Source organism: Macaca nemestrina, chromosome 19, assembly GCF_043159975.1.
Source record: "Macaca nemestrina isolate mMacNem1 chromosome 19, mMacNem.hap1, whole genome shotgun sequence".
Taxonomy (NCBI): domain Eukaryota; kingdom Metazoa; phylum Chordata; class Mammalia; order Primates; family Cercopithecidae; genus Macaca; species Macaca nemestrina.
In genome coordinates, this window is record NC_092143.1 from 57,147,876 (window position 1) to 57,175,373 (window position 27,498).

The window sequence follows — 27,498 nt, forward strand, 5'->3', positions numbered from 1 at the left end:
TCAAAGGACCAAGAGAGAGTGCCTTTGAGAATCCCTTTTTTTTTTTTTCCTTTTAAGTAAAGGAAAAGTGAATCAAGTACATAGCTAAAAAAGATGTAAGAAAAGGGAATGAGACAGATGATGCTGGTAACCAGAGGTACACACTCATAAATCTGTATGAAGTAGATTACTAGGATGTCGAAAGATTTCAAAGTTTTATCCCTGTGTCTTTTGAAGATCAAAGTGGTACGCTTGTAAAGAGCCCTAGGTGAATAATGCCAGGAGTTTGTGGGGAGGATTCTGGAGTGGGGATTTCAATTCATCCTCATTCGGCTTTATCTTTCTAGGATCTGTCATGATACAAAAGACTGAACTTAGGCTAAAGAAAATATGGAGAACTTACCTACTTTCTTGGTGCTGCCCTATACTGACCGGCACTATACTTGGCTTGCTTAGGTTTTATTTCATTGTTGGGATGGGCTAGGGGTGAGGGCAGAGCCGTAGGTCATATTTCTTTGGTTCTGTTTCAATGATAGAAGTACAGGACCTTTAACTTTTGCCTACATCTGGCATGATGGATTTCTATCCATCTGAGTTTATCAACATGATGAAGAAATCAAAAATGATTTACCACCAGCATTATCAAGTGATAGAGAATAAGCACTGAGAGCAAGCAACTGTTTTTGAAATTGTTACTTCATTAGGAATCAGACTGTCCTCCCTAGGGGGAAAATGGATCAGGTCCAATGGTACAGAAAGGTACAAGTCCTCAAGTCTTTAACTGCAATGAGGTCCAGCTATATGACATTGTCCTAGCCTCACCTAGTTAATGATCTTTCCAATAGACTCCTTAATTCAAGAGTCTTAGAAATTACCATCTGGGGTTTTTGCAAATTGTACAAAAGCAGAGACTTGTCCAAACAAGATCCAGCTTGATATACTTCACATATACACATCTCTTATATACTGGTATGAAGCTATGAAATCCATAAAATATGTGGAAAGGAGAGGAAAGAGCTGCAAAGTCCAGCTCAAGTTGAAAAGTCTCAACACAATTTCATTAAACCCCAGAAGACCTCTATCTCCAATAAGACATACTACGAGAGGATTTTAGTGCTAGAGTAGAATGACTATGAGTCTAGCTATGGAACTACTACTATGATTAGCAATTCAGGGCTGGGATACTGACCGTGCACCGTGATCAAGCTGATTTACGTACTGCTTTATGAGGGAATGCTCTTCAGCCACAGGGCTGGATGCACTTATCCCCTCAGGTAACCTGAGGGATTCAAACAATGAGACCTCATTAAAACTTCCCATGGACAGAGCAAGGCCCACTCAGAGAGGAAAGACATTTAGTGTACACAGCTTTATTGAATAGCACCCTCAAAACAGAAACCGTAGGCCAATCTCTGTGGTGATAGAAAGAAATGTGAGCTTTAAACAACATATCTGTGCTTCACAGAGAACATTCCAAAAGGACTGAAAATGGGAAAAAAGGGAAATAATCATATTTTGGGTTAATGGGTACCATGCACCCTGGAGGAACCAGAACAGCTCAAAGTATTATAGGAATATTTTAGGGTAGAAGAAGTCATGTTATCCATCTAGACGCATCCACCAAAAGCACCGTCCGAGCTGAAATGATATAAAATGACCTTCAGTAAGGATGGGGTCTACCTCTGCTTGACATTTGCAGAATGCAGAGCTTCCTAATAAAAATACATATTTCTAAACATCACGTCAGGTCTTCCCTACACAGATGCACACCTGTGTCTCTTTACAGACTTTATAGTTTATGATTTCGTTCCAGAAAAAAAAAAGGTTGAATTTGCTGGTGATTCTAAAAAAGAGTGCTAAAAGGAAGTTACTGAGGGCCTAAACCATATTATTCTACTGTGGATGTTCTGCTGTATAAAACTGTCTCCTCGTTTCCACTTGTTACAGAACTTGTTTATACATCAGAAACACCATATTCTGTTTATTCTGCTAATTACAATTATGGGGAACATCTTCATCTCAGGTTCCTGTTGATGGGCACATACAGGAACTCAGAAGAAAAAATCAGCTGTGTTCTTAGTCTCATTGTCTTCAAATCCTCAGTTGAATGTACCAGGATATTAGAGTGAAACTGGCACCTTATAAACCTCTTCAGGGAAAAGATGAATTATGTGCATTTTGTGAAATATGAGGCTGTACTTTTTTTCTGCTGAAAGGCATTTGAAATCTTATGTTCAATTACTCACTCCAATTTTCCTTACCTTTGTTTTTGCTTTCCCATGAGCCTTCTTCATGTATTTATAAAATAATTATCTGGTGCTTGATTCGCAATTATTTGATCAAATGACTCAGAGCACCTCTTGACCCTGCATATGTCTGATGCTAACTCTTAGAGAAATATTTGCTTCTCCTGTTTCTTGCTCACATGGGAATGGATCTTGTGCAAAGAAATGAGATGCAGATCCACCTTTTAAAAAAGTGATTATTATTATCGATGACATTGCTTATATGGAAACTACATTTCCAAGTTTGGTCTTTAGCCTCTAGCCTCAGGAACTCCAGGGTTCACCAACAAAGGATTCTTTTGTATCTTAGCTTTAAATAATGACACGCTTCACCATTTATATAATAACACACCATTGCATCTTGAAATTCCAGTTTCTTGACTTCAACAGACCACTCTGAGGACTATGAAAGTGACTTCCTTAATAAGATGGGAAGCATATGTGTCAGCAGTAAAACTGAAACATACCCCACATTCTTACTGTGGATACATTATAAATGCAGGTTTCCAGATATGACATTAATCCCCAAAGCCACCATACCCCTCTTTAAATGCATACAAATGAATGAAATTGAAAACTTATAATGGATATTTGCTAGCTTGTTTCCAGTAACAATATTCTGCCCTTGGCTTGCATGAGAATATTTTTGTTACCACAAAATAAAGGCTCATTACCAAAGAAAGGGCTTATTTTATAATAGGGTTGGAACTTACCTCCTGGTAATAAAAGGACTTCCTGAGGAGGGAACAGAGTGGGAGAACAGGGTGTCATTCATGCTGGTTACAGGTCTGGGAGGCCTAAAACAAAAGACAGTGTGAATAGAAAGTTAAAACAAATAAAAGTCACACATTTAAAACTCTCCCTCATCCTTCCAGGAAAGGGGATGGGAAGATCTGAGTTCTATCTTTCCCAGGATCAACAAGAAATCTTACATTTTCCAATTAAATTCCTTAAGTGTTTTAAAGTAGCATTTCCTTGAGAATATATAATCTCAGGTAAACACTGGGAGGCAGATCTCCAGACACCATGTGAATGTTGATGTGAGCTTTGAGCCTTGATGTTTCATTGTATAATATTCTGGAATGAAACAAGGATTTTGAAGAAGGCAGTGGTTTTACTTCTACTGCCTTCTCAAGAAGCCTTGAAGACCTGATCATTGAATCTACGTTCTCTTGGAAAGAGGAAGTTTCCTGAGGCTTTGGAAGGTTCCTTCTGTGTTCTCCATGATGACGGGCCTCTCCAACATGCCTGGTCTGAAAGGACACAGGCTGTACAATCATATCATACCTTATTTGCCTTTGCTCTAAGTGAAGAGGCAAGTAAGCTCCACAAGGATTTATGAAGTTAGTTTCTGTTGTTTGGGTGGTCCATATGATAGAGTATATGGTGTACAGCATCCCATAAGCTTCACTTGTTTTCTTATGATAAGAGAAGGAAAACAGAGTTCAATTTTCCTCAGAATTGTTCATGGTTCTAAACACCAACTGCATGGAGTCCATCTTCCTTGGTCTGTTTTTCATTTCATTCTGTCATTCTTTTCCTATCATGAATGTTTTAGGTCAGGTAAAATGATAGGACTAAGATCCATATCTCATCTCCAAGGCATTTTTAGTCTTTTTTAGGTTCAATATAGGATAATGAATGGTAATATGAGATGGGATTTAGAATTCAAAAGATGGAAAATGAGGTGGGGCATTTTCTGAATCACAGGAAATTTCAGTTTCACTATAATTCTATATTTGAGTTTGACAGTATAGAACATTTTGAAGATGAGACATTATAGCAGCCTAAATAATCAATTTATGTTGGCTTGATTAAGAGCCAAATTTGTAAATGGTTTAATTTTTACTTTAGAGAACAGCTTTGGATTCTACAACGAAGACATTCTGGGAAAAAGATAGACTTGTATATCCCAATGTATTGACTGGAATGGACATGAAGCTCTGCAGGTTTTAAAATGTCAGCACTACATGCAAAAATTCACTGAGACTTAGAATAACAGTCTCTGGGGGTAGGGACAAAAGATTACAAATATGGTGCAGTGTATACTGCTCGGGTGATGGGTGCACCAAAATCTCACAAATCATCACTAAAGAACTTACTCATGTAACCAAATACCACCTGTACCCCAATAACTTAGGGAAAAATAAAAAAATAAAAAAAAAAAATAACATAAATTCACCGAAACTTTTTTCATGGTAGCTGGTGCTAACCTATACTCTGAGATTTTGTAAGACATATCATCTGTTGGACGAAGCCAAAACAACAGATTCACTATTTCATCTACTCTAGACAAAACTGAAGTTCTGGAAGCAATCTTAGTGTTTTGCATTACTTATCTAAGATGCATCTTTGATATATAAGGGAGCAGCACAAGGCTAGTTTAAAACTAACTCTGCTTTGAGTTGAACACTAGCAATTTAGAAGAAGGATGCTAATTTTATACAAATGTCCTCTGTGAATTATGAAAAGTTTGATCTGCTAGATTTTAAAACAGTGAACAGAGTATAACATCTTCATCGTAGCTTTGCAAAGAGTTGAAAAAAATACTTGACCTGACACTTCTGATTTTGTCTTTTTTTTTTTTTTAAACTTTTCCATCTTCCTCCATGTCTAAAAATGAGAAAACAAGTGGATTTAGAATGCTTTTTAACTAGCTTGATAAATGTATTCTATTGAATCCGGTCACTACAAAGCTGAAATCAAGGTTTCTCAGCAAATGGCTTTGTTTAAGGTCTACCATTGAAATGTTGAACTTGGGACAAAGAATGGCTAGCCCCAGCACCAAATGGTGGTTTTCAGAGGAACTGACATTCCTATTTCTTCCACAATCAAATGACAAGTTACCTTATCTAACAAATGGCCCACACTGGGAATTTTGGACATACTTGGTTTTATGTAAAAGAAACAGCTCCACAAAATAGAGTAAGTCACAGGGGCCTTCTGGACAAGATCTTCACAGAGGACAATTTTATGTGTCATCCTTGTAAACTGAGTGTACAGCACAAGAAGACTTATTTCTAAACTAGCCTCATATTGCTCACTTGTTTTGTGTCTCATCCCCACTTATGATCATGATTATACATCTTCATAAGTAGACTGGAAACTACTGCACTACTTACCACGTATCACTTTTGGCAGCGAGAAATTGAACAGAATACAGACCGTTAATCATGGTAACATTTACAAGCAATACAATAGTTAAGAACAAATGTCAAAGTACCAAAATGTCACCACCTGCTCATTTCTATTTAAGGACTAATTCATGACTGGCAGCACCTCTCTACAAGATGGGTAGAAAATCCCTTGGCTATAGTAAAAAAAAAAATGGCATTTTCTGTGTGTCACATGCTTCATTTCCATATGCAAATGTACGTGTGTGTTTGTGTGTGACAGAGATATTAGTACTATAACCTGTTTAAAAATCCTATTGATTCAGTCTCTCTTTTTAAAATTTATTTTTTACCATATCTAAGTCTACCTGTAAAATGTTAATTTGTTACATAGTCAGACTGTGCCATATTTTTGCAACTTTTTTCACATTTAAGTTGTGGCCAGGTGTGGTGGCTCACACTTATAATCTCAGCCTAGGAGTTCCAGACCAGCCTGGGTAATATAGAGAGACCCTATTTCTACAAAAAATAAAAAAAGAAAAAAAAGAAAAAATTGGAACTTGAGTTTTAAATGAGTAATAAAAATATTTTCTAATGTTTTCATTAGGTATTGATAAAGCATTTTCCATGTATTATTTTCTCAATTTTATTTATATCTTATAATGCTTTTGCTGCTCAACTTTGGATGCACTATGTATTAGAGGACTAGTAGCAATTTTTTTTTAAATTTTACTTTAAGTTCTGGGGTACATGTGCAGAACCTGCAGGTTTGTTACACAGGTATACATGCGCCATGTAGTAGCAATGTTTTTTTTTTTTTTCAGTCGGAGTCTTGTTCTGTTGCCCAGGCTGGAGTACAGTGGCGTGATCTCGGCTCACTGCAAACTCCGTCTCCTGGGTTCTCGCCATTCTCTTGCCTCAGCATCCCTAGTAGCTGGGACTACAGCTGCCTGCCACCACGCTCAGCTAATTTTTTGTATTTTTAATAGAGACGGGGTTTCATCGTGTTAACCAGGATGGTCTTGATCTCCTGACCTCTTGATCAGCCTGCCTCTGCCTCCCCAAGTACTGGGATTACAGGCATGAGTCACTGTGCCTGGCCAGCATTTTTTAACACAATAATTAAACAGCAAGATGTGCATTTAAGAAGACTGTATAATGTTCAACATCAAATTTTATGTCCATGAGTTCTATAATGTTCTACATATTTCAGCACTATGTAAGGACATACCGTTATCCTTCACTTAAACATTTACATCATGGACTTTTTTTCTGAATATGTCTTTGAAGAATTTGTATTAATTTACAAAATCAACACACTTTTTCACAGTGGCAAAAACAAAATGTTTTATTTTGAGTCTGTGCTATAATTCCCAATGCCCAGAACCTCAGGTCATCAGCACAGGACAGAGTATGCCCATCAATATTGCCAATGCTTGCACCCCACTCACTGCTCCTTTCTTACCTCTGTCTGTAAGCTTATCCATGGGTGCAACTGATACGGACTGGGATATTTTTGTGACACTACACCCAAAGAATGACAAAGATGTGGTTTGTACTACAATTAAAGGTTGCTTAATAAATTATTTAGGAAAGCACAGGGAAAGGTCAGAGAGGGAATGAGGATGACCAAGACAGAGCTACAGCTAGAAAATATATTTTTATTGCTATGTATAGTTCTATGGAACATACTTTTAGGGTGATTTTTGCTAGAGACTCAATGATAAAGCTTACTTCACATATTTCTGCACTACAACAATATTCCTTCTGCATAAGATCTTTATAATTTAAGTCATATTTGGGAGTAATAAATTAAGGGCATTAAGTGGAGGTGGGAGTATTGGTGTGTTTTATTTCTTAAATTTCACTTATTTTCACTGTACAGCACTGTATAAAAGTAGTGGGATGGCTTATTATAAAATGACATGGTATGGAATGTCATATATTTTTGTCTAATTTATCAAAATATTATTTACATACATTTGGAAGAAGTGTGAATATTCATTAATTCCATGTACATGTTCATTATGGCAGATTAAGAGAGCATTCTTTTTTATAAATGATTAAGGCTTAATACCATTTATTTTTTTATTTAAATGTCCTTGATGTGCCTATGATAATTTAGAATAGTTAAATGAGCAATGCATTTTAAAATTAGAAGTCTCAGAAAAAAGACGTGGATATCTACTCATGACAATAGCATTTGAATAAAGAAACAAATATGGAAAAAATTTCTATGGCTAAAAATAGAACAAAAATATTCTGTTCTAAAATAGACTTGACATTCTACATCCAGAATGTCTTGTATGTTATTTCAACAATTAAATATCTTGTACAATTTGAATTTTAAAATTAAAACTTTCACCCTGGGAAAATATGTTATCAGTGAGTACAGATCAGTATTCTGATTCAAGGACTCTTGAGGATCTGGTAAAATACATAGAGGTTTTCTCAAAAGAAGACACATTTTGTACAGAATTTTAAAATCTCTCCATGGAACATAAACTAAGAATGTATTGTGTAGCTTAGCCCTCAGTTACTTCAATAAATGACAAAACAGATTATATTGCCCCATAAGTCAAAATTTAAAAACTATTACTCAGCCAATTAAATACCTCTCTCTCTCTCTCTCTCTCTCTCTCTCTCTCTCTCTCTCTCTCATACACACACACACACACACCACCCAATCCTAGCACCCACTGGATACAAGGCCCTGAGCTAGATAATACTCCAATGTGACTCACTGTGAAACAGACTTTTACATTGCAGTACATCACTTCCTAATTCTTTGGAGGAGTGTGAAGCAGAAAAGTTCTTAGAGCCAGGCTATTCACACCCACACCCCCTATCTTCATGACACCCAGCAGTTCCGTTGAAGGCTGCTTTCTTGGGGTGAAACTCCTAGCAGGGCTGGTAGGAAATTACTCTCAGCATAGCTCAGGGAGCACCAGCTGCTCTCACTTTGCTGTGGTCATTTATTAGCAACTTAGTGATTGTGTCTAATTGGCTATGGGAAGGAAAGTCTAGACCTTAATAAAATCCTTCATAAGCTCCTGTGAGGTAGATTGCTGCAAGTGGTTGGCCCTTTGGGACATTCCCCAGATTTATTTATCCCTGGCTTATTTTAAGGTTTATTTATAGAAGCATAATTTCCAAAAATAAGTTAACCACATTCTACAGAATTAGTTTACATTAGCTTCTGGAGGCTGAGCCCATGCCAGCTTGTAAGCTGAGAAACAGGAGCCTTCAGGCTGTGTATACTGCTGAGGTCAGAGATGTCTCAAAGCACCCGCAGGAACAAGCAAAACAAAGCCCCAAAGTATTTATACAAAGCTCACAGATGTGACGCAGCACAAATTGTTTGGTGGTATTTGCTAAGGTCCGTCGGAGAATGTAGGTGCTGCTTCCATGAAGGTCTCATACCCACCACAGTGCCCCTTCTGGATCATATGCTGAACTGCCTGAAGCATGAACTTTGCATTGTTGAATTTCTATACTGATAGGTCCCATCAGCCCACCTCTTGATGTCAACATGCAAACACAGGCCCTGTGGTGTGACAGGTTCCACTGAACTGTGGAAAACAACAGGCAGTTCATAAGGAGGCATCTGTGACTACATGTTATCTAATTGTGCATAGAAGCAGGTAATGAGACTCTTTCTTCTTAGGAGCCCAAGGTAACACCAAGGAAAAAATTGTTTCTTCTACCTAAGCCCCCTTGTTATCTTGGCCACCCAGGCCTGAGAGAGGTTCAAAGGCATGAAACTTCCGGGAGGTAGCAGGGATGGCTGGAAGGACCGTTTGCTGGTCCAACACCTTCTGCCACGAAACTCACACATACTTTGAAGAAAAGAACCTTTGAATATTCTGGTAAATTTTCCCAACACTCCCCCTTCCCCTGCACAGGCTATGATTCTTCTAAAGTTGTATAGCTTGGGATGAAAAACAAAAGTAATTTCTAGATTTGCTGGCATCTTAAACTGGGTCTGCAGAGCAACAAAGAGCTTTTATATTTGGAACTCAAGGCACATACGAAATTAAGGAACAATATGCTGTAAATAATTTTTTACCACAGTGATCCCATTGATTGTTAACTTCCAATGTGCAGGCACCACTAACATCCATATTTTGTAACTAAGCTTTCTGAAATATTTTCCACCTTCAGGCGAATTCTGTTAGTGTTGCATATTTCACTTGTCTGCCTGGTGGAAGTACTGTATACCTCAACAACAACAAAAAACTGTAAGGGCATTACTCTGACTTTTTAAAATAATTAAATGAAAAATCTTGGTTGCTGACCACTGATAGGGAATTGCCTTTGTGTGGCTCCAGACATGTGCCCTTGAAGAAAATTTTCTCTTTACTGGGAGGGTAGAGATACTCACACGATGTGAGCCAAGTTGAGTGGCTTCTCAGGCTGATCTGGGAACATGGGGTGCAAAGGTTCACGGCTGGAAGCACAGCTCAGGGACTTGCTTAATGCATTAGTCAGCTTCTTAGCAGGTGATTTCTGGAAAGAAGAAGGAAGGTAGAAGTGACAACAGCTAATATTTATGTAATATTTTATCAAATGATTTGCTTTTCATAATAGATATTCATTCATGGAAGAAATCCTTTTCAGTGCTGACTCTGAGTCCGGAAGTTTGCTCAATGCTGGGAAGAGGGTTTCTGAACAAGCTGCCTCCTGCTGCTCAGTGTCAGCAAATGCTACAATAAATGGGAGCAGGCATTGTGCATGGGGCACCTTCGCTGGGACTTAGTGGGCCTGCAGGAGTCCTTCTGACAAAAACTCAGCAGACTAGGAAGGTCATTCGAGATGGAGGAAGCAGCAACAGTGAAGGGAGTCCTTCTGGGGAGGAAAGCAGGAGGCAGATCATCAAAATCTTTATATGGCTTGTTAAGAACTGTCTCTTTATCCCCAGGACAGAGGGAGACCATGAAGAGTTTAAATCACAGGCATGACAGCATCAGACCTGATTCTAGAAGGACTGCTCTCACTTAAGAACAGAAAATGGTTTGTGAGAAAATAGGTATGGAAGGAAGATGAGCAGAAGGTTTTGCAGGAATCCAGGTGCAAGAAAGATGTTTCAGGTGTGGCTGAACACATCCAGTTAGAAGTGAAAATGAAACTTCAATCTGAGTCTTCAGAATTTGAAATTCAGGTTATTTCCAGAGAATCACGCTGCCTCTTTTTCGTTTAGATTGTTGGGATGTTTATCTTGACATTATGCAGTCAAAATTATACAAAAGCAGCCTACCACATATATTAGGTTGGTGCAACAGCAGTTGTGGTTTTTGCCATTTGAAAGTAATGGCAAAAACCGCAATTGCTGTTGCACCAACATAATAATAAAACTTTAACCATATTTTTTCTTTCCATAAGGAACCATTTCAAATTTTGTCACTTTCTTTTACATCTAGAGTCCTTAATTGGTAATATAATGAAGTGACTATTATCCCCATTTTTTAAAAGCTAAGTAATAAGAGCATTGCTCAAGAAATCCTTCTGGCTTTTGTTAGGAGATGTAATTCTTAGAACAGTTAAGATAGCAGCAACAGTAGCTCTTTGCACCACAAACCATAGGGCCTTCTGTCTTCTCAAGAAGTCTGATCCTTCTTTGTATGGATAGTGCCCTGGAATATAATTTTAGAGTATACAACCCCTAAGAAAGAGGCTCCTTATGTGGATTTAGCATTTACATAAAACAACTAAATCTGATTAGTTTTCAAACACCAAATCTTTTAGGATATGGGGTTGAAGTTTGAAAACTGGTAATATGCTAACAATAAGAAAATAGAAAGTGTTAGCTCCTATCTTCTAAACTAAATTGTAGTTCATGATCCGTGTTCATGTATCTATCTATCCTCAGCATGACATAAACAACAGTGAGGAGTTGCACTGGAATTGGCAAGTTCTCGGTATACTCTGCCTTGGTGAAGAACTGTTACTTGAATTCAGAATCTGACTGGTGATGAAGTACTAGTATATTTATACTGAATATTAGTTCCCAATAATAATTCCTAGGAAGACTATTTTGATTTAAGAGGTATATTCTGAAGACTTCTTTAAGTAAAGACTACAGGTTGAATTGAAATACATTAAAATATAGCAAAACTCATAAATAGGTTGGATTTTCTTGTGACAGAACTTTTCCAAGAGGTGCTGGAAGGGCTGAAGGTATATCCCACAAGATCCAATCTACACACCCTACAAAAACCCATCCTTGAAGAGATGCACAAGGGCAACACTGCTGGAACTGATCTTTGAGTTTAACTAAGATAAACGTCCGTAAATCATAATTCACTTGAACAATGAGCTCACAGAGTCACATTTCCTCCCACAGACCTGGTGCCACATGCTCCTGAGAAGACATCTATCACACAGACACTCACATGCCACCTTTGCCAGGTTGGTCACTCAGACTCTTCATGAAAAGATGGTTTGCTAATATAACCACAATCTCCCCTCCCCACCCTCTGCAGAAAAGTAAAATGGAACAGTATTATTAAGTCCACACTCTCCTCTCTCATACTTGTTTCTTTAATATTCTAGTCATGCACTTACAAGAACTCCAGAATCTAAGAAAAATAAAACTAACAATAATTTTTCAGCCGTTTCCACAAAACAAAACTTGGAAAAGATTTTAACTTACTGTGAATGTAAGACTATGTTCCAGAAGGTCCTTGCTGTTCAGTTGTTATTTAAATCGGTACTGAATTATCTATATTCCAAGAAGTAACATAGTTTTGAGTCTTCCTATATTTTAAGTCTCAGGAAGCTACACTGGGTTCCAACAGAATAAGTAAGAGCACCCAGTGGGGTGGAGGGTGGGAGGAAGGGGGACTGAATACTAGACCTGGGATAGAAGGTAAGTTTGCCCTTTAATTCTGCCACCATCCTTGATATTCCCTTTAATTCTGGGCAACACTCACACATCCAACTCCAAGTATTGCCTGGACCTTGCCTTACCCATGACGTGTACTCTTTCATTTGGTGCTGGTTGCTATGAGAACCACCGGCATGTCCCCTCCAGAAGCAGTCCTGACAGAGCTGGTAATTGTGACACTGTTGGCATCGGTAGCGAAATCCCATCATACTCTCACTGTGGCAGTAGGAACACTCCACCGGATGGAAGACTAAGGGGGAAGTAAGTGAAGAAAAAACAAGAAAACAAAAGTATGAACCAGAAGAAGGAAAAATACAGCCTTACAGGAATTGTACCTTTCTTCTCTGCACCACGATTTCAGATGATAGTTGATTTGGGCTCAGAAAAACATTTAGTTCATTCCTGGATTCTCCCACAACCCTTTTCAATCATGCCTGTGGGGAAATGAAATGAAATGGGATGGAGAAGAGATGTCCTTTTAACAACAACAATCTCTGTAATGCCATTTGCTCTTTCTATTCCCATCTCTCACATAACAAGAATTTAAATTGCCCAAACAGACTTGCCTTTACCCCAAACTGCCCTCTGTCTCCAGGAGACCAGCACAGCTCACTGGAAGACTCAGAAACACAAGGGGTGAATGCCGATTGTCCAGTGGGAAGAGAGCAAATATCAGAGACATGGAGAATGAGAGGAAGAAAAAAGAAAGGAAGATGGGCAGAGAGTGGAACACTGGATGTGGATGTGAGAATTAAGTTACTTTTTAAAAAATAGAGTGACTAATGGCTTACTTAACGACTGGTGTTGCCTATATCTGACAAAGAGATTTTTTTTTTCTTTCCTGAGGCAGGAGTATAGGGCCCTAAAAAAGATGTGTAAGTTATCTGAAAACAGTTCTAAATAATTCAGATACCTCAAGAGACAGTTAACTTTCTTTGATAGGAAATTTGAATTATAAAGCAGGCAAAGCAAAATACTAGATTTGAAGCAAAGTAAAATATTAGATTTAAGTGATCAAATCCAAGTAATTATCTACATGCTATGAGCTAGATACTAAAATGACAATAACAATTCTTGCCTTTGGTAAAGCTATTCTCTGGCCTAACCAGTCAGGAAAAACACTACAAATAATAATAAATGAAGATAAAAAGCAAAGTGTAAAAACAAAGACATAACTAGCTCTGGAAGCACTGTCTTCTAAACAAGTGTCATAACCTTCCTTTCTGGCTCTTGAGAAAGACTAGAGTGGGACTTGAATCTAGGGACAACTGTTCTGGGACAGCGCCTGAGAAACTGATCTCCTGCAGCAGGAAATGCTGAGAGAGAAGGAATGAAATTATAGCTTTATGATTGGAAAATGACTAGTTCTAGAACTGTAAACAGTAACATGAACTCATTTTGCATACTAACATGGACCTTGATTGCTCTTCACTTCTGCATATGGATAAACAAAAAAGCTATGATTGTTAGTGATTGCAAAAAAAAAAAAGTAAATTCATTCTTTAAATTTTCTCCATTAGAAAAACAGGATAAAAAAAAAAAAAAAAGAAAAACAGGATAAATTCATAACTTTTAACTAACTGAGATAAATAAGGGCAGATGCTCAAAATTTTGAATGATAATTTAAAATTAAGCTAACTTTAGTTTCAATGTATATTAAAGAAATACACAGAAGTTGAGTAATATATAGAGACAAGTTAAATCTCTAGTAAGAGATATAGACTAAATTATTTCCTCGTCAAGTCTGGAGAAATTTCAGAGTTACATTGAACAGTAAGTAGGAACACCTAAAGATGAGATGGAGGCACTGAACAGTTCCATGTTTAAATTTCTGTAAAATTTGCCCCAAACTGTATTTCATACTTAAATCTGGATATGCCAACAGCAGTTCCTTTTATCCTAGAAATACTTGCTTTAAAAAAAGACATGATACGAAAGTTATTTTACTCTTATCTTTAACGTTAGTACAACTATTGAAAGCTCACAATCTGGAACATATGACTGAAGATTAACAGGGTGCTATCATCTATTTTTTTTCTCATTTCTCCCACCTATTTCTGGTTGAGTGACTGGGAAGAAATAATCAGTGCCATGTATGCAAATATGAGAAATTCAGATCTAAAACAAATACAAAATAATGTCACACTCCTTGTTGAAGTTCGCCTTCTACTGTGCCTAGTCTTTTAACCACACCTGACTTGTAATTAAGAAGAACACCATGAGATTTACTAAGTTTTTAGAACTGACAGTCCTAATTTTTCAGTGGTCCTTTAAGGCCTTCCCGAACAGGGAGATGGGTTAGTTCTCTCCTAAACAAAACTAAGAGGCACTAAATAGGCTTCCCTAAAACAACGACCTGGGCTTACTAACTGTAGAACTAATGGCCTAATTTCAATAATTTAAAAAATCACCTTTGCTCGGTAGTAACTACTCACCATTTTCCACATTCGCTAGTCGATGCAGAAGAGGCAACCAGACCAGACACTGCGGGGGAGGATCCGACATAAGCGTGTCCAAAAAACCATTTAACGTGACTTTTTTCTGCATTAAAAAAAACCCAAAAAACCATAAATTTAGGACAGAGAATCATCTCAATTTACCTGCTATGTAAATATCATATCATTTGAGACTGAAACAAAAGAGCACTCAATAAACCTCTAATATCTGAAGAAACAGAACTTGCCAATATTAAACTAGTTCAGAACTGAAAACATTGCTTGCTTTTTATACCTAAGCATACATAGGACTGAATTCTCTCCACTGAGGCTGAGTCAATAGTAGCACCAGGAGAAAAACAATTCTGAGAGCATCATTTGTATATATGAAAGACAGTATAAAAATAATGAAGAAAAATAAAGAATTGAAATTCTCCATGGAATTTTACTCAAGAATGCATCATAGCTCACTTTATAATTTACCTATCAGTCAGTCTTCTAAATTTATAGAACAACTTCCCTTTCGAGCTTCCTCAACTTCCTTAAGTACTAAATATTTAGTGGTTAATGTCAATGGTTCTGTTATACAGGAGCAGGAGGGAATCCTGTTAGGACAGAACCATCTAAATTTTTTAAAACTCGTTCCTTTTATTACTTTATATATAATTCCTCTCAATTCAGTCTGCTTCTTTCTCAATATTCAGGTCCTTTTGGATGTACAAAAGGAATGCATTGTATCTGTAAGTTCCTTTCAACATGATAAAAGTAAGAAAGCTATATTAATGCATGTACTGTAATAGTATAAATAACAAAATACATATTTATATGCAAAAATCACTACTTGAAATTTTGAACTAGAATATCAAAGGGGATGGGATAATATTATTTATTTTTAAAAAATATTTATTTATTTATTTACTTTAAAGATGGGGGTCTCACTATGTTGCCCAGGCTGGACTCAAACTCCTGGTCTCTACCATCCTCCTATCTCCTCTTACCTACCTCAGACTCTTGAGTAGCTGTTATAGCCAATTCATTAAGTACAAAAATAAACTGGTCTTATTATTTTTATGTTACCTCTTTTCATACTTGAAATGATCTTATTCCTTTTGACTATTTGTCATACTGGCTAAAAATCACTCCTGGAAGTTTCCAACAATGTTGTTATGATTTCAACACGTATAAGTTGCCTATCATCAAGGATATGTACAAATCATAGAACAGTCTAGAGGATATTTCAAAAGGAATTTTGAACATGGCAATATCACATATAATTCTTGAATACATAGATCCTTTTTTTTCTTTTCTTTTTTTTTTTTTTAGAGACAGGATCTCACTCTGTGGCCCAGGCTGGAGTACAGTGGCACAATCATAGTTCACTGAAACCTTAAACACCTGGGCTAAAGGGATCCTCTCATCTCAGCCTCCCAAGTAGCCGGGACTGTTAAGTGTGTGCCACTACACCTGGCTAATTCTTTAATTGTTTTTTCAGAGATGAGATCTTACTATGTTTTCCAGGCTGGTCTTGAACTGTTGGACTCAAGCTCTCCTCCTGCCTCAGCCTCTCAAAGTGCTAGGATTACTGTGTGAGCCCCACACCCAGCACAGGTCATTTTAAGACTTTTTTTTAAAAAAAAACCCGTCCTATTACTCCAGCTGATTTTGAATGAGATGTATTCTGAAGCATTAGCACATTTACCAATTCTTCTATAATACACTACCTAAAATTCAAGAATTCAGATATAAATGAAATTATTCTTGTTTCCATGATTGGGTGAAGTAATACAACAGGTAGTTACATTTCCTTGAGTTAGATCATCTGCATATTTGTAAATATGAACTGAAAGTGCACAAAACAAAAGCAACAACAACAAGAACACAAGAGTAATATTAACAGATGGAATCAGAAGACCAGAGTTAAAAACAGCCCCCTGCCCTCACTAGCTATGAACTTTATATTGTTAAAAAAGAATCATATTTTCTTTGTTAGGTCACAGGGTTGTTGCAAGCCATAAATCAGATAATTCACTTTGTGAGGCATAAAGCACTATAAAAATAAAAGGAGCCATACATTTAGCATGCCATGAGAAAAGTTGGAAAGCAGTAAAATTGAATGAAAAAATAGATTTGTGTTTTGAAGTGATTGACCTTTTTTTTTTTTTTTGAGATGGAGTCTTGCTCTGTCTCCCAGGCTGGAGTGCAGTGGCACAATCTCGGCTCACTGCAACCTCCACCTCACGGGTTCAAGCGATTCTCCTGCTTCTAGCTGGGACTACAGGTGCCCACCATCATGCCCGGCTTATTTTTGTATTTTTAGTAAAGACGGGGTTTCACCATGTTGGACAGGCTGGTCTCAAACTCCTGACCTTGTGATCTGCCTGCCGTGGCCTCCCAAAGTGTTGGGATTACAGGCGTGAGCCACCTCACCTGGCCGATTGACGCTTTTAAAAGTTAATTTTAGTAAAAAGAAAAGACTTCCTGACTCTTAATCAGTAAAGTACAGTGTAGTGAGCATTTGTTTGTATGCATTTTATGGGGTAGGGATATACCTGTTTTTTTTTTGTTTTGAGACAGGGCCTTGCTCTGTCACCTGGGCTGGAGTGCAGTGGTGCCATCTGGGCTCCAGCTATCCTCCTGCCTCAGCCTCCTGAGAAGCTGGGACAACAAGCATGTACCACCATGCCTGGCTAAGTTTTTAAAATTTTTTGTAGAGATGGGGTCTCCCTGTGTTGCTCACACTGGTTTTGAACTCCTGAGCTGCTGACCCTCAGCCTCCCAAAGTCCTGGGATTATAGGGGTGAGCCACCACACTCAGTCAAGAGGCCTTTTCAGTGGATAAAATGTTAGTTTGGATTTTCAAAAAATGGTAAACTAACCTTTGATGTATGGATTTCTATGCTACTACTGGGCTATGCTAGAGAATGGGCCTGGAGTCTCTTCTATATGACCGGAGAGGTACGCACATAGATAGCCCCCTAAACTATGCAGCTTCCCAGGGTAGCTTGAGCCATACCCAGTTAAAACACATCACTTGGAACCCCAAATATATCATGGTGTAGAAGATTTAGGCAGCTGTGTTTGCCATATTTTGGGCCTCTCAGGCCATGATGTGGCAGATGTTGGGATTCCTTGCTGGTATCCTTTGTTAAACCAATGTTAAAGCTTGTTGCTGGGTCAAGCATGTATTTCACATGAGGCTGAATGAGACAATTAAGCCCTTTTGAAAGTGCAGTGATAGTGAAAATAATGACCCTGAGGGTGTGGTGATATGGTTAGGCTTTGTGTCCCCATCCAATCACATCTTGAACTGTAATTCCCAGGTGTTGAGGGAGAGACCTAGTGGGAGGTGATTGGATCATGGGGGCGGTTTCCCCCGTGCTGTTTTTGTGATAGTGAGGGAGCTCTCAGGGGATCTGATGGTTTTATAAATGGCAGATTCCCCTGGGCTTTTCATTCTTTCTCTTTCCTGCTGCCATGTTTAGAAGGTGGGTTTTCACTTCTCCTTCACCTTCCACCAGGATTGTAAGTTTCCTGAGGCGGAACTGTGAGTCTGTTAAACCTCTTTTGTTTATAAATTACCCAGTCTCGGGTATGTCTTTATAGCAGTGTGAAAAGAGACTAATACAGAAGGGTTGTTGTAAGGATTAAATTAGACAATGAAATGAACAAATTTAGCACAGTGCCTGCCTCATGGTCAGTAAACACTGTCTATTATTGTGATCCAGGGGTGCTGGGTTTAGTGACTGGTTCAGAGGTCATTTGTCAGAGGCTGAAAAATACACTACAGGTTGCTATCACATAGAAGAATTTGTCCCAGTATTTGTGACCTGGAATGACATCTAGAAGGACAGCAACCACTGTTTGAAAGAGATACTTCCTTAAACATATTTTTCTCCTACCTGTTGGGAGAAACAGGATCTGGCTGACTGTTCTGTGTAACCAAATGAAGGGCCTTCAAAAACTGCTGTGGGTAGTTTGAGAACTTCCCGAAGGAATTGATCATATCGTCCATAAACCATCACCCCACTGGAGTCAGAAATCATTGAGAAAATATCTGATGAAAGGAAAAGGAAAGACATTTATTCATCACATGAACATTCTCCACTGTTTTTGTTCAATACATCTGCTATAAATGACAAAAAAGTAACAAAACAGATTTTTTTTAAATGAAAGAACGATATAAAAGCTAATTTTTATGCTTAAATATTCCTGGCATAATGTTTTCTCTGGTTTCTTTTTGTAGATGATTCTGGCACATAGCAATCACAAATTTGGGTAAGACTAACATTTTAATAAGAGAGAGACACTTATTAAATGTCTTTAATAAGACACTATCTTTTTGTTTTGACTCTCATGGAGTTCAACAGGAGAAATTTTTGTATATATGAGAGAGATGCTGACTTCATTTGAAACACAATGAGAGTTTTACTGTAAATTTGGGGTGTGTGTACATTCATTTATCTAGCTAGAAATTTACCAATTTATATTATCACTAAAACTTTCAGATTTTGGTGTAAGATATGTGAAAAATCAAAGACACGGTGAGGATAAAGATGTAATGACAAACACCTGATTAACTTCCTACAGAAGCAGAAAACTTTCTATAAATTACAGTTTTCTGGGTGGAAGGCACTTGATTTACAGGGAAGGGTTTTCTGACTCGTGTAGTGAAGAGGAAGCCTGGCCTTGTGGATGATCAATGAGGTAAAGTCAGGGTCCTGGATCTTTCTCTGAAGGGCCTGTGGCTTCACTGAACCACTGTTCTTCAATTTCTGCCAGTATGTGCACTTAATGAATATTAATGACATAATTTTCCAAGGTGCTTTATAATTCCTCTGTGCAAATCACTATTAGAATGAAAGGGTTTGCTATTATATAGTTTGTCACCATGCTAACTAGCTTGTCACCAAGCCAGCACAGCTGCTGGGATAAACTGCTGTGAATGTGCTACCTCTATTCACTTTAGGTTTAATTTTTCAAGGTCAAAATGTAATCTGGGAACATTGTTTTTACACCAAAGTCAGATGTTAAGCATATCACAGGCTTTTATTGGATTATGGTTTTGAGAACACGAATTGACTCTCATTTTCATTAAATATTCCATTTATAAAGGGTTTCTGCTGTTTCAAATAGTTTATTAACCATAAGACTACAGAGATTCTATCTGAGTAAAAAAATTAATGTACATATTTATGGGCTACAGAGTGATATCTTGATACATGTGTTCAGTGTATAATGATCACATCAGGATAATGAGCATTACCCTCATTTCAAACATTTATCATTTCTTTGTGTTGGGAACATTCAACATCTTGTCTTTCAGCTTTTTGGAAATATACAATCAATTTTTGTTAACTATAGTCACCCTACGGTGCTATAGAACACTGGAACGTATTCCTCCTATGTAGCTGTAATTTTGTAGCCATTAGCTAACCTCTCCCTATCCCCCTCAACCCCCTGCAGCCCCGTACACTTCCCAGCCTGGAATAAGCACAATTCTACTTCCATGAGTTCAGCTTTTTTTTTTTTTTTTTTTTTTTTTTTTTTTTTTTTTTATAGATCCCACATATGAGTGAGAACATGCAGTATTTATCTTTCCATGCCTGATTTATTTTACTTAACATAATGTCCTCCAGGCTCATCCCTGTTGCCTCAAATGACAGGATTTCATTCTTTTTTATGGCTGAATTCTACTGAGGAGTTTAGGTTGTGTTTAGAAGATGTTGAGGGAGACACTGAAGAATTTAAAGTAGGTCAGTGCGTTAGAAACCCTAGGGGTAGGCATAGAGGCAAAACAACCAGTTTGGTAATAGAAACTCAATAAATATGCAGTATTTTCCATAATACTAATATTTTAAAAACAAGTCCTCCCCAAAGCTTTAGAACAGCACATGACATACTAGGCTGACAGCATTGAATTTAGAATACCTTAAGATCCCTAGAACTACCCAGGATCCCTAAGGCAGAAGTATAAACAAATGTTCCAACCCATTAAAACAGTTTATAATTGGGCCAAGAACAATCTGACAAAAAAGCAGTATTATTAGGTAAGTTTATGTTTAGGTTGCCATGGCACATGACTGCAGGGGGCGCCCTTCTTCTCCTAGGCTGTGTCAATGATGCTCCCTGAAATTACACAGGGAACACCCTACCAGAGAATGGTAGCCATAATTAACGGAAATTATGTTGCAACATAGTGTTGTTTTCTCTTTTAATGCATTTTAAAGCATTAAGAAAATCAACTTCAAATTTTCGCTTTCTCTTTGTTTTTTAAAATTTCTGACATTCTCAATTATTCTTGCTCTGTGTTCCCCAACAATAAGGGAGTAGCTGGAACAAGCTAAATAGCTCTCATCCCTATGCACAAAAATAGAAAAATTGCCAAACAAGCACAGCTGGCATTTTGGCTTAACGTGAATTAGAAAAACTTTACAGAAGGGAAATCAAAACCCTCAAGGCTGAAACATTCCATATCCCTTCATTTTACTTTTTTCTTATTACAGAAGCAATGTAGAAAATCATGACCTTACCTGTTTTTGTTTTGTTTTGTTTTGTTTTGAATTGGTTTTTTGAGATGGAGTTTCGCTCTGTCGCCCACTGTAGTGGCGTGATCTCAACTCATGCAACCTCTGCCTCCTGGGTTCAAGTGATCATCCTGCCTCAGCCTTCTGGGTAGCTGGGACTAAAGGCATGTGCCACCATGCCTGGCTAACTTACCTGTTTTATCATTAAAATGCAAGCCAGCAAAAGAATACAATAGGAACACTCACAAGCCCACTCACCAAGGGGCAGCCATGGTGTCTGTGGGTAGATTTTGTGGGTAAATTTGCCCACATTCGCTCACTCAATTAATAATTATCACTGAAACTAGAAATATTCATGACTCAGGATATTCATTTTTGACCAGCTAACATTCTGAAGAGATTTTTGTGACCAAATTACCTTTAATTAAATTGTTTGTGGTCAAATTGATTTTAACCAAATTACCTGGAAACCGCTAAAACCATCTTCCTAGGATTAACTATACAAAGAGTGACTCCTCAGTCAGAGAACCAGGGACACTTAAGGGTGTGATTCAGGTGCAGCTGCTCTCAAAGTGGGGAATGCGATTTATTGGGGTCACACTATCTGTAGCTCTACAGAGTCTGTGATATTGTGGAACTTGTTTCTGCAGACTAGAAAACTTAGTTTACCTCCAAGGGGACACATGCATTTGTTGCTTCTTTCACTGCCCTAAAGAGGATAGACTTTGGCCACTAAAGAGTGCTTTTTGGAGGTTGATGGAATGTGGTGAGGAGAAAGCATTGTAGCAGTTATACTGTTTCCTTTGAACTCCTGGACCCAAGAGAGAACTGGAAGGGTTTTCACAATTGTAAAGATCTGATCAATAACTTAGTTATATCTTGAGATTTGTAACAGTGCTGACATTGCTAGTTCCTTACCTACCAACCATTCCCTTCATCTTTATTTGTCCCACATTTGTTCGTGGGTTACTCATGGGTTGAGGGAAAGGGACGGCCCTTCTGAGCCCAAGAGGTAAAAGTGGACTATACAATGACCATTGCTGTCATACTTTTTCTCTAACCAGTAACTAGTTTAGTAATTGGTCTGAGATGCCACCCTAGGTGATGAGCTGTAAGGGCTGGGGAACCTCTGTAGTGAGATGTGACTCCTGTGACTGTCACCCCCACCAGCCCCCCTCCTCCACCCTCCAGCCTTACTTGTCGGAGGAGGATGAAATCTTACACTGAGCAAAGCTGAGTGGAAAGATAGCAAACACCAGGACTTCGAGGGCTCAGAATTCACCTGGTATGTTAAAGGTTGACAGACATTCTGAGATGCAGAAAACTGGTTTTCTTAGTTTTCCTCAAACCTATTTTAATACGGGACCCTTCTATCCAGGTGCCTATTAATATAATATTAAATAGGTATTTTCAGATATCTCCCAAGTGGTTTTTTTTTTGTTTAGCTTTTGTTTTGTTTTTTACATTTATCTAATGTCCTCTTTGTAAATGGTCAGTTGGGGTTGGCAGACAAGGTTCTCAGAACTTCCTTCCTCAGCCTTGGTTCATTTTGCTAAACTTTCTCTTTCTGGCTTAACCCTGAAGGAAATGCCCGAGGATTACTCTGAAGCTTTTTTTTTTTTTTTTTTTTTTTTTTAAAGTCCTTGGTGTCAGCACCTTATCTCTCAAATAAGCACTGAGGTAGACAGTTTTTAATTTTCTATATCTTTCAGGCTAACAAAAGAGAAGCTCCATGGCTCCTCCTAAGGTCTGGCTAGGCTTCTCTGAATCCTGGCTGCATTTGGCTCTCCATAGAGGGAAGTCCCAGAAGTGAGGGAAGCTGTGTGGCTACCTGAGGCTCCCTGAGGCTTTGCTGTCCCTTTCACTTACTCACTGGTCCACTGAAATGATTCATCCCTGGAGCATCTCCGGGGAAATTTCAAAGGAACAAAAGGTTTTTTTCTGTGTCTGTCTTTCTTCTTTCCTTCTGGGTGGATCAAGAAGCAAGAGATCTCATTCAGAAGAGGACAGGCAGCAGGTGAGCCGTGTGCTGTGAACCACACAGATGGCTGCACGCAGCCAGGTGTGACTCTATGGGTATCTCACAAAATCCCAAAATTTAGGATACAGAAGGAGGCTGAGGACTAAAGAAGTGAAGTAACTGCCGAAGGATAACTCAGAAAATTAGTCACACAGCTGGGCTTGCAACCTGGAACTCCCAATTCCCAGAACAGTGCCCTTTTTAACACAGTATTATAGCCCCAACTCATACTATTTAGGGGAAAGGATGAGGTTCAATGGAAATTTTAAATTTAAACAGCAGCATCAACATCATTTTAAACCAGTTAGAAATAAATATTGTTGTCACCCACCCTCATCCTAGGCCTACTGAGTCAGAAATTCTTGGGGTGGGACCCAGGAATCTACGTTTTATCAAAGCCCTTCAGGTGATTCTGATGCACACTAAAATTTGTGACCCACTGGTGTAGAAAAAAAAAGCCAGGGTTCAAATCCTTGTGTCATCTTAGCCATATGGTTAAACGAGTCTCAGTTTCTTTACCTAAAGCAAACAAACAAACAATCCCCAATGTGTTGTTGGTTAAGGAACTCTACCATATTTAGAGACAAAATGTTCATTAAGGCCCACAATTACTCAATGTACTTTAGCTACCATGCTTTTACTGGCATCTAGTTGACTCTGCCAGTGCTGTCTCTATGTAATTCCTATTCTTCTTTCCTGACATTGTTGGCTTTGAAACCTTTGGAGTTCCTAGTGATTTGAGTAGTGCTGGCTGAGAAGAATGAGGAAATGTGCCAGGAGCCTTGCTTTTAGAAGACTTAAAGGGGAAGGTTTGGTTTCCCACTACGCCTTCATGTCCCTATCATCCTGTACCACCTGTAAGGCAGTATAGCACAATTAACTGCAAAGAGCGCTTATTTTACTTTAATTTCAGAAAGAGGCCAGTTGGTGATACTCAACAGGTTTTAAGTAGACGAAAACATTCATTTCATTAGCATTTAATATGAAAATATCGCTATGACAAAATCCAAACATCAGTGAAAAATGTATTTCAAACAACTCTCATAGAATGAGGAAGGATACAAATGGGCAGGGGACATGGGGGAATGAGGGAGCGAAAAGGGTAGTACCTAGCAGGGAAAAGCAAAGAGAGACACAAGGAATAATAACTTACATCTTAATTTGTCCATGATCTTCCCTCCACACAATGTAGCTAAAGCCATTTTGACAGCAAATACTGAAATTTTACCATGGCCTTCCCTGTTTAATGGTAATAGAAAAAACAAAAACAAAAACAAAAACATGATGTAATTTGGAGCACTTCCAGCAACAAGGTTTGACATTTTCCATTCTGTGGAAATCACAGGATACATAGCTGCATGCTTTATGTGAGCACATCCATTTTATAAAAGGTTGTGAAAACAATTCAATGCACATATCTGAAAAACTGTCTATTTAATGTTTCCTTTTCTTAAGAGACATTAGAATCTCTTAGCTTATTCTTTGTATATGTCACTTGCTCAAAATATGGGCTGATAGCCAGAGGAATATCTACTAGCTAACTATGGATTTAAATAACAGAACAAGTTTTTCACTTGGAGTTTCATAAAATGATTTTTGTACACAGTAATTCCAGAGTTTCTATAATTTACTTAAACAAAGCTTCAGAAACATCATTTTTTTTTTTTTTTTTTTGGTCAGAGAATTTCTGAATTTGAGGTTAGGGTAACTATGGGGACTTTTTCATCACACATTTTTTTCAACCATCATTTCCTACCCACAAGCCAACTGTGCTTATGTGATATATTTACTTTTCAAAGAGAGCTGCTATTTTAAAGGGGCAAAAGTAAAAGCTCTGGCTGAGCATGGTGGCTTACGTCTGTAATCCTAGCACTTTGGGAGGCTGAGGTGGGCAGATCACCTGAGGTCAAGAGTTTGAGACCAGCCTGGCCAACATGGTGAAATCCTGTCTCTATCAAAAATACAAAAATTAGCCAGGTGTGATGGTGCACATCTGTAATACCAGCTACTTATGTGGCTGAGACACAAGAATCGCTTGAACCCAGGAGGTGGAGGTTGCAGTGAGCCAACATCATGCGACTGCACTCCAGCCTGGGCGACAGAAGGAGACTCTGTCTTAAAAAAAAAAAAAAGTAAAAGCTCTGTTTGAACACTTTCTTTCTACCCAAATGACATAAGTGCTGCCAAATCTTCATTGATTCAGGAAGTATAACAAATCTGTCCTTCACAAATGTGATATAAAGGGGATATGATAAAAAGTATAATGTTTCAGCTAAATGATTTTCCAGCTGGAATCAACTGTTTATTCTCATACTTTGGAATCAGAAACTATACCATATTAGTAATTCATTTATTTGATAGTTGCTAATCTTAAGAATGATCAAAAGAGTTACTTAAAATAATAATGTGTCTGAAAGGTAAGTAAAGTTTGTATTGGCAAAGCCTTATTTTAGGACATGGAATAAATACATGAATAAGATTCATATACCTTATATATGAGAGGAATAAGATACAAATAATTGTGGTTTTGTTCCTTACTATGTTTCAGAGAGGCATCATGTGTTTTTATCATTATTGCTGTCATTCTTAGTGTAATACCTCAAGTACAACCAGCCAGAATGCAAAATTGACTGAACCCTATGCTAGTGACTCTTTCCTATTTATTTCTAAGCCTGAGCACCAGATTTATGTAATCATTTATCGGAAACCTTCATTTAGATACCTCATGCCAAACTAAGTATGTTCAAAGGAGAACTCATTATCTTTACAGAGCTCTTCCATAATACTCAGACTAACCTTAGTACTAACCTGCTGTTCTTCCCGCAGTCCTTCTGCTGGTTATTAGAAGCACCACGTACCTAGTTACCTGAAAATGAATCCTGAGTTGGGGTCGCCTTTGATTTCTTGCTCTTCCTTAATTACTACCACCCCGAACAAATGTTTGAAGGACTCAGCTAGACCTGTTACCTGCATGTTGAATCAATTCCCTTCTTTTCATTCCCACTGTCACTGCTTCCATCAGCTCTTGCTTTAACACGGTCATAACCTCCGAAATGATCTCTCTGCTTGCACACTCATATCACAAATTTGACCATATTATTTCATTGCTTAAAATCCCCTGGTCACCTTTTGCCCTCAGGATGAAGTTCTAACGTTTGCTCTTGGCACACCCAGCAGTCTCGTCTAGTCTCCTCTGCTACCATTTCTGTTGTTGTACTGCACACCATGGTCAAACTGTTCAATGCCTCCTGGCCCCTCCCCTTCCTAACATGGTCTGCCCACAACCCTCCCATCCATTTGTCAAGATGCCACTCAATATCATTATTCACCCTGCTCTGAAAACAGCTTTTCTCCTAGATGTCTAGGAAATCACTCTGCCCTTCACTTTTTACCTATTATGTGTCATCTGTCACAGTGAATGACCTTGATGTGTTTTTTTACATGTCTGCAATGTGACTGGATTCTACATTGTGAGATCCTTCAGTGCAGAGATGACGTTTTCTGAATTGCTTGAATTCCTAGTGCCTAGCACTTGGTCTTACACAGAGTTAGTGATTAATACATTTCTTATATTAAGGAATGATTAGTAATCATGATAAAAGTAACACCTAGAATTTTGAGTGTCCAACCACTCAGTGAGTTGTTTATTAATTTTAGTGCAGGTAGCTGTAATAGAAATGCAATGATTTTGTAAAAACCATCCTATTCAAAATTATTCCTGTCCTCCCATTACATGGATAACTGGAAGTATCAAACATCTGACTTCAGGAAGTAATTAGCTTTTTTCCTAAACTGTAACATGGTTCAAATAATGAGAAAGTCTACAAGGTATGGAAAATTAGCAATCACACAGCAATAACGTGGTCCTCAAAATGCAAAGAAATTGAGGAGTATTATATGTGAGGCTTCAAGAGCAATACAGTTCCTTTCAATGAATCCGAGAGAGAATAATTTATTTAAAAGGAGAGGATGGACCACCGATGATTTTGGAACAGAGAGTTCTCCAAAGGATGAAACAATGATAGCTCATAGGTGTACTCTTAGACATTCGCTTTTAATGAAGAAGATCATGGGGAGATTGCCAGTCCTGTATTATTCCTGGAAATGGAAGATTGATGATATTAGATCCAACAGTGGTTATATCAGAGCTATTCTGCCAAATTGACACAATAAATCTAGATAAATCACCAAGTGGAGAGCAGCTGAATGAGAGTTGTGCAGGAACTCAAGGGTGAAATTAGGCCACTGGAATCTAT

At 38.1% G+C, this 27,498-nt stretch overlaps 1 protein-coding gene across 39 annotated transcripts in view; it reads right to left on the bottom strand.

Annotated features, from left to right (window-relative positions):
- LOC105498620 (dystrobrevin alpha) overlaps nt 1-27,498 on the bottom strand; it is a 419,513-nt gene that overhangs the window by 61,318 nt on the left and 330,697 nt on the right. For 21 of the 39 annotated variants that reach the window (XM_071085454.1, XM_071085460.1, XM_071085457.1 and 18 more), the window contains 7 exons: nt 24,396-24,481; nt 18,598-18,752; nt 14,699-14,804; nt 12,347-12,513; nt 9,762-9,886; nt 2,978-3,061; nt 1,169-1,258 (listed from right to left, as the gene is read on the bottom strand). In XM_071085454.1, coding sequence (XP_070941555.1) covers nt 1,169-1,258; nt 2,978-3,061; nt 9,762-9,886; nt 12,347-12,513; nt 14,699-14,804; nt 18,598-18,752; nt 24,396-24,481 — 813 coding nt within the window. Of the gene's footprint in view, nt 1-1,168; nt 1,259-1,312; nt 1,618-2,977; nt 3,062-5,367; nt 5,396-9,761; nt 9,887-12,029; nt 12,514-14,698; nt 14,805-18,597; nt 18,753-24,395; nt 24,482-27,498 lie in introns of those variants that run through there. The other 18 variants (XM_071085465.1, XM_071085462.1, XM_011770866.2 and 15 more) reach the window with 5 other exon arrangements.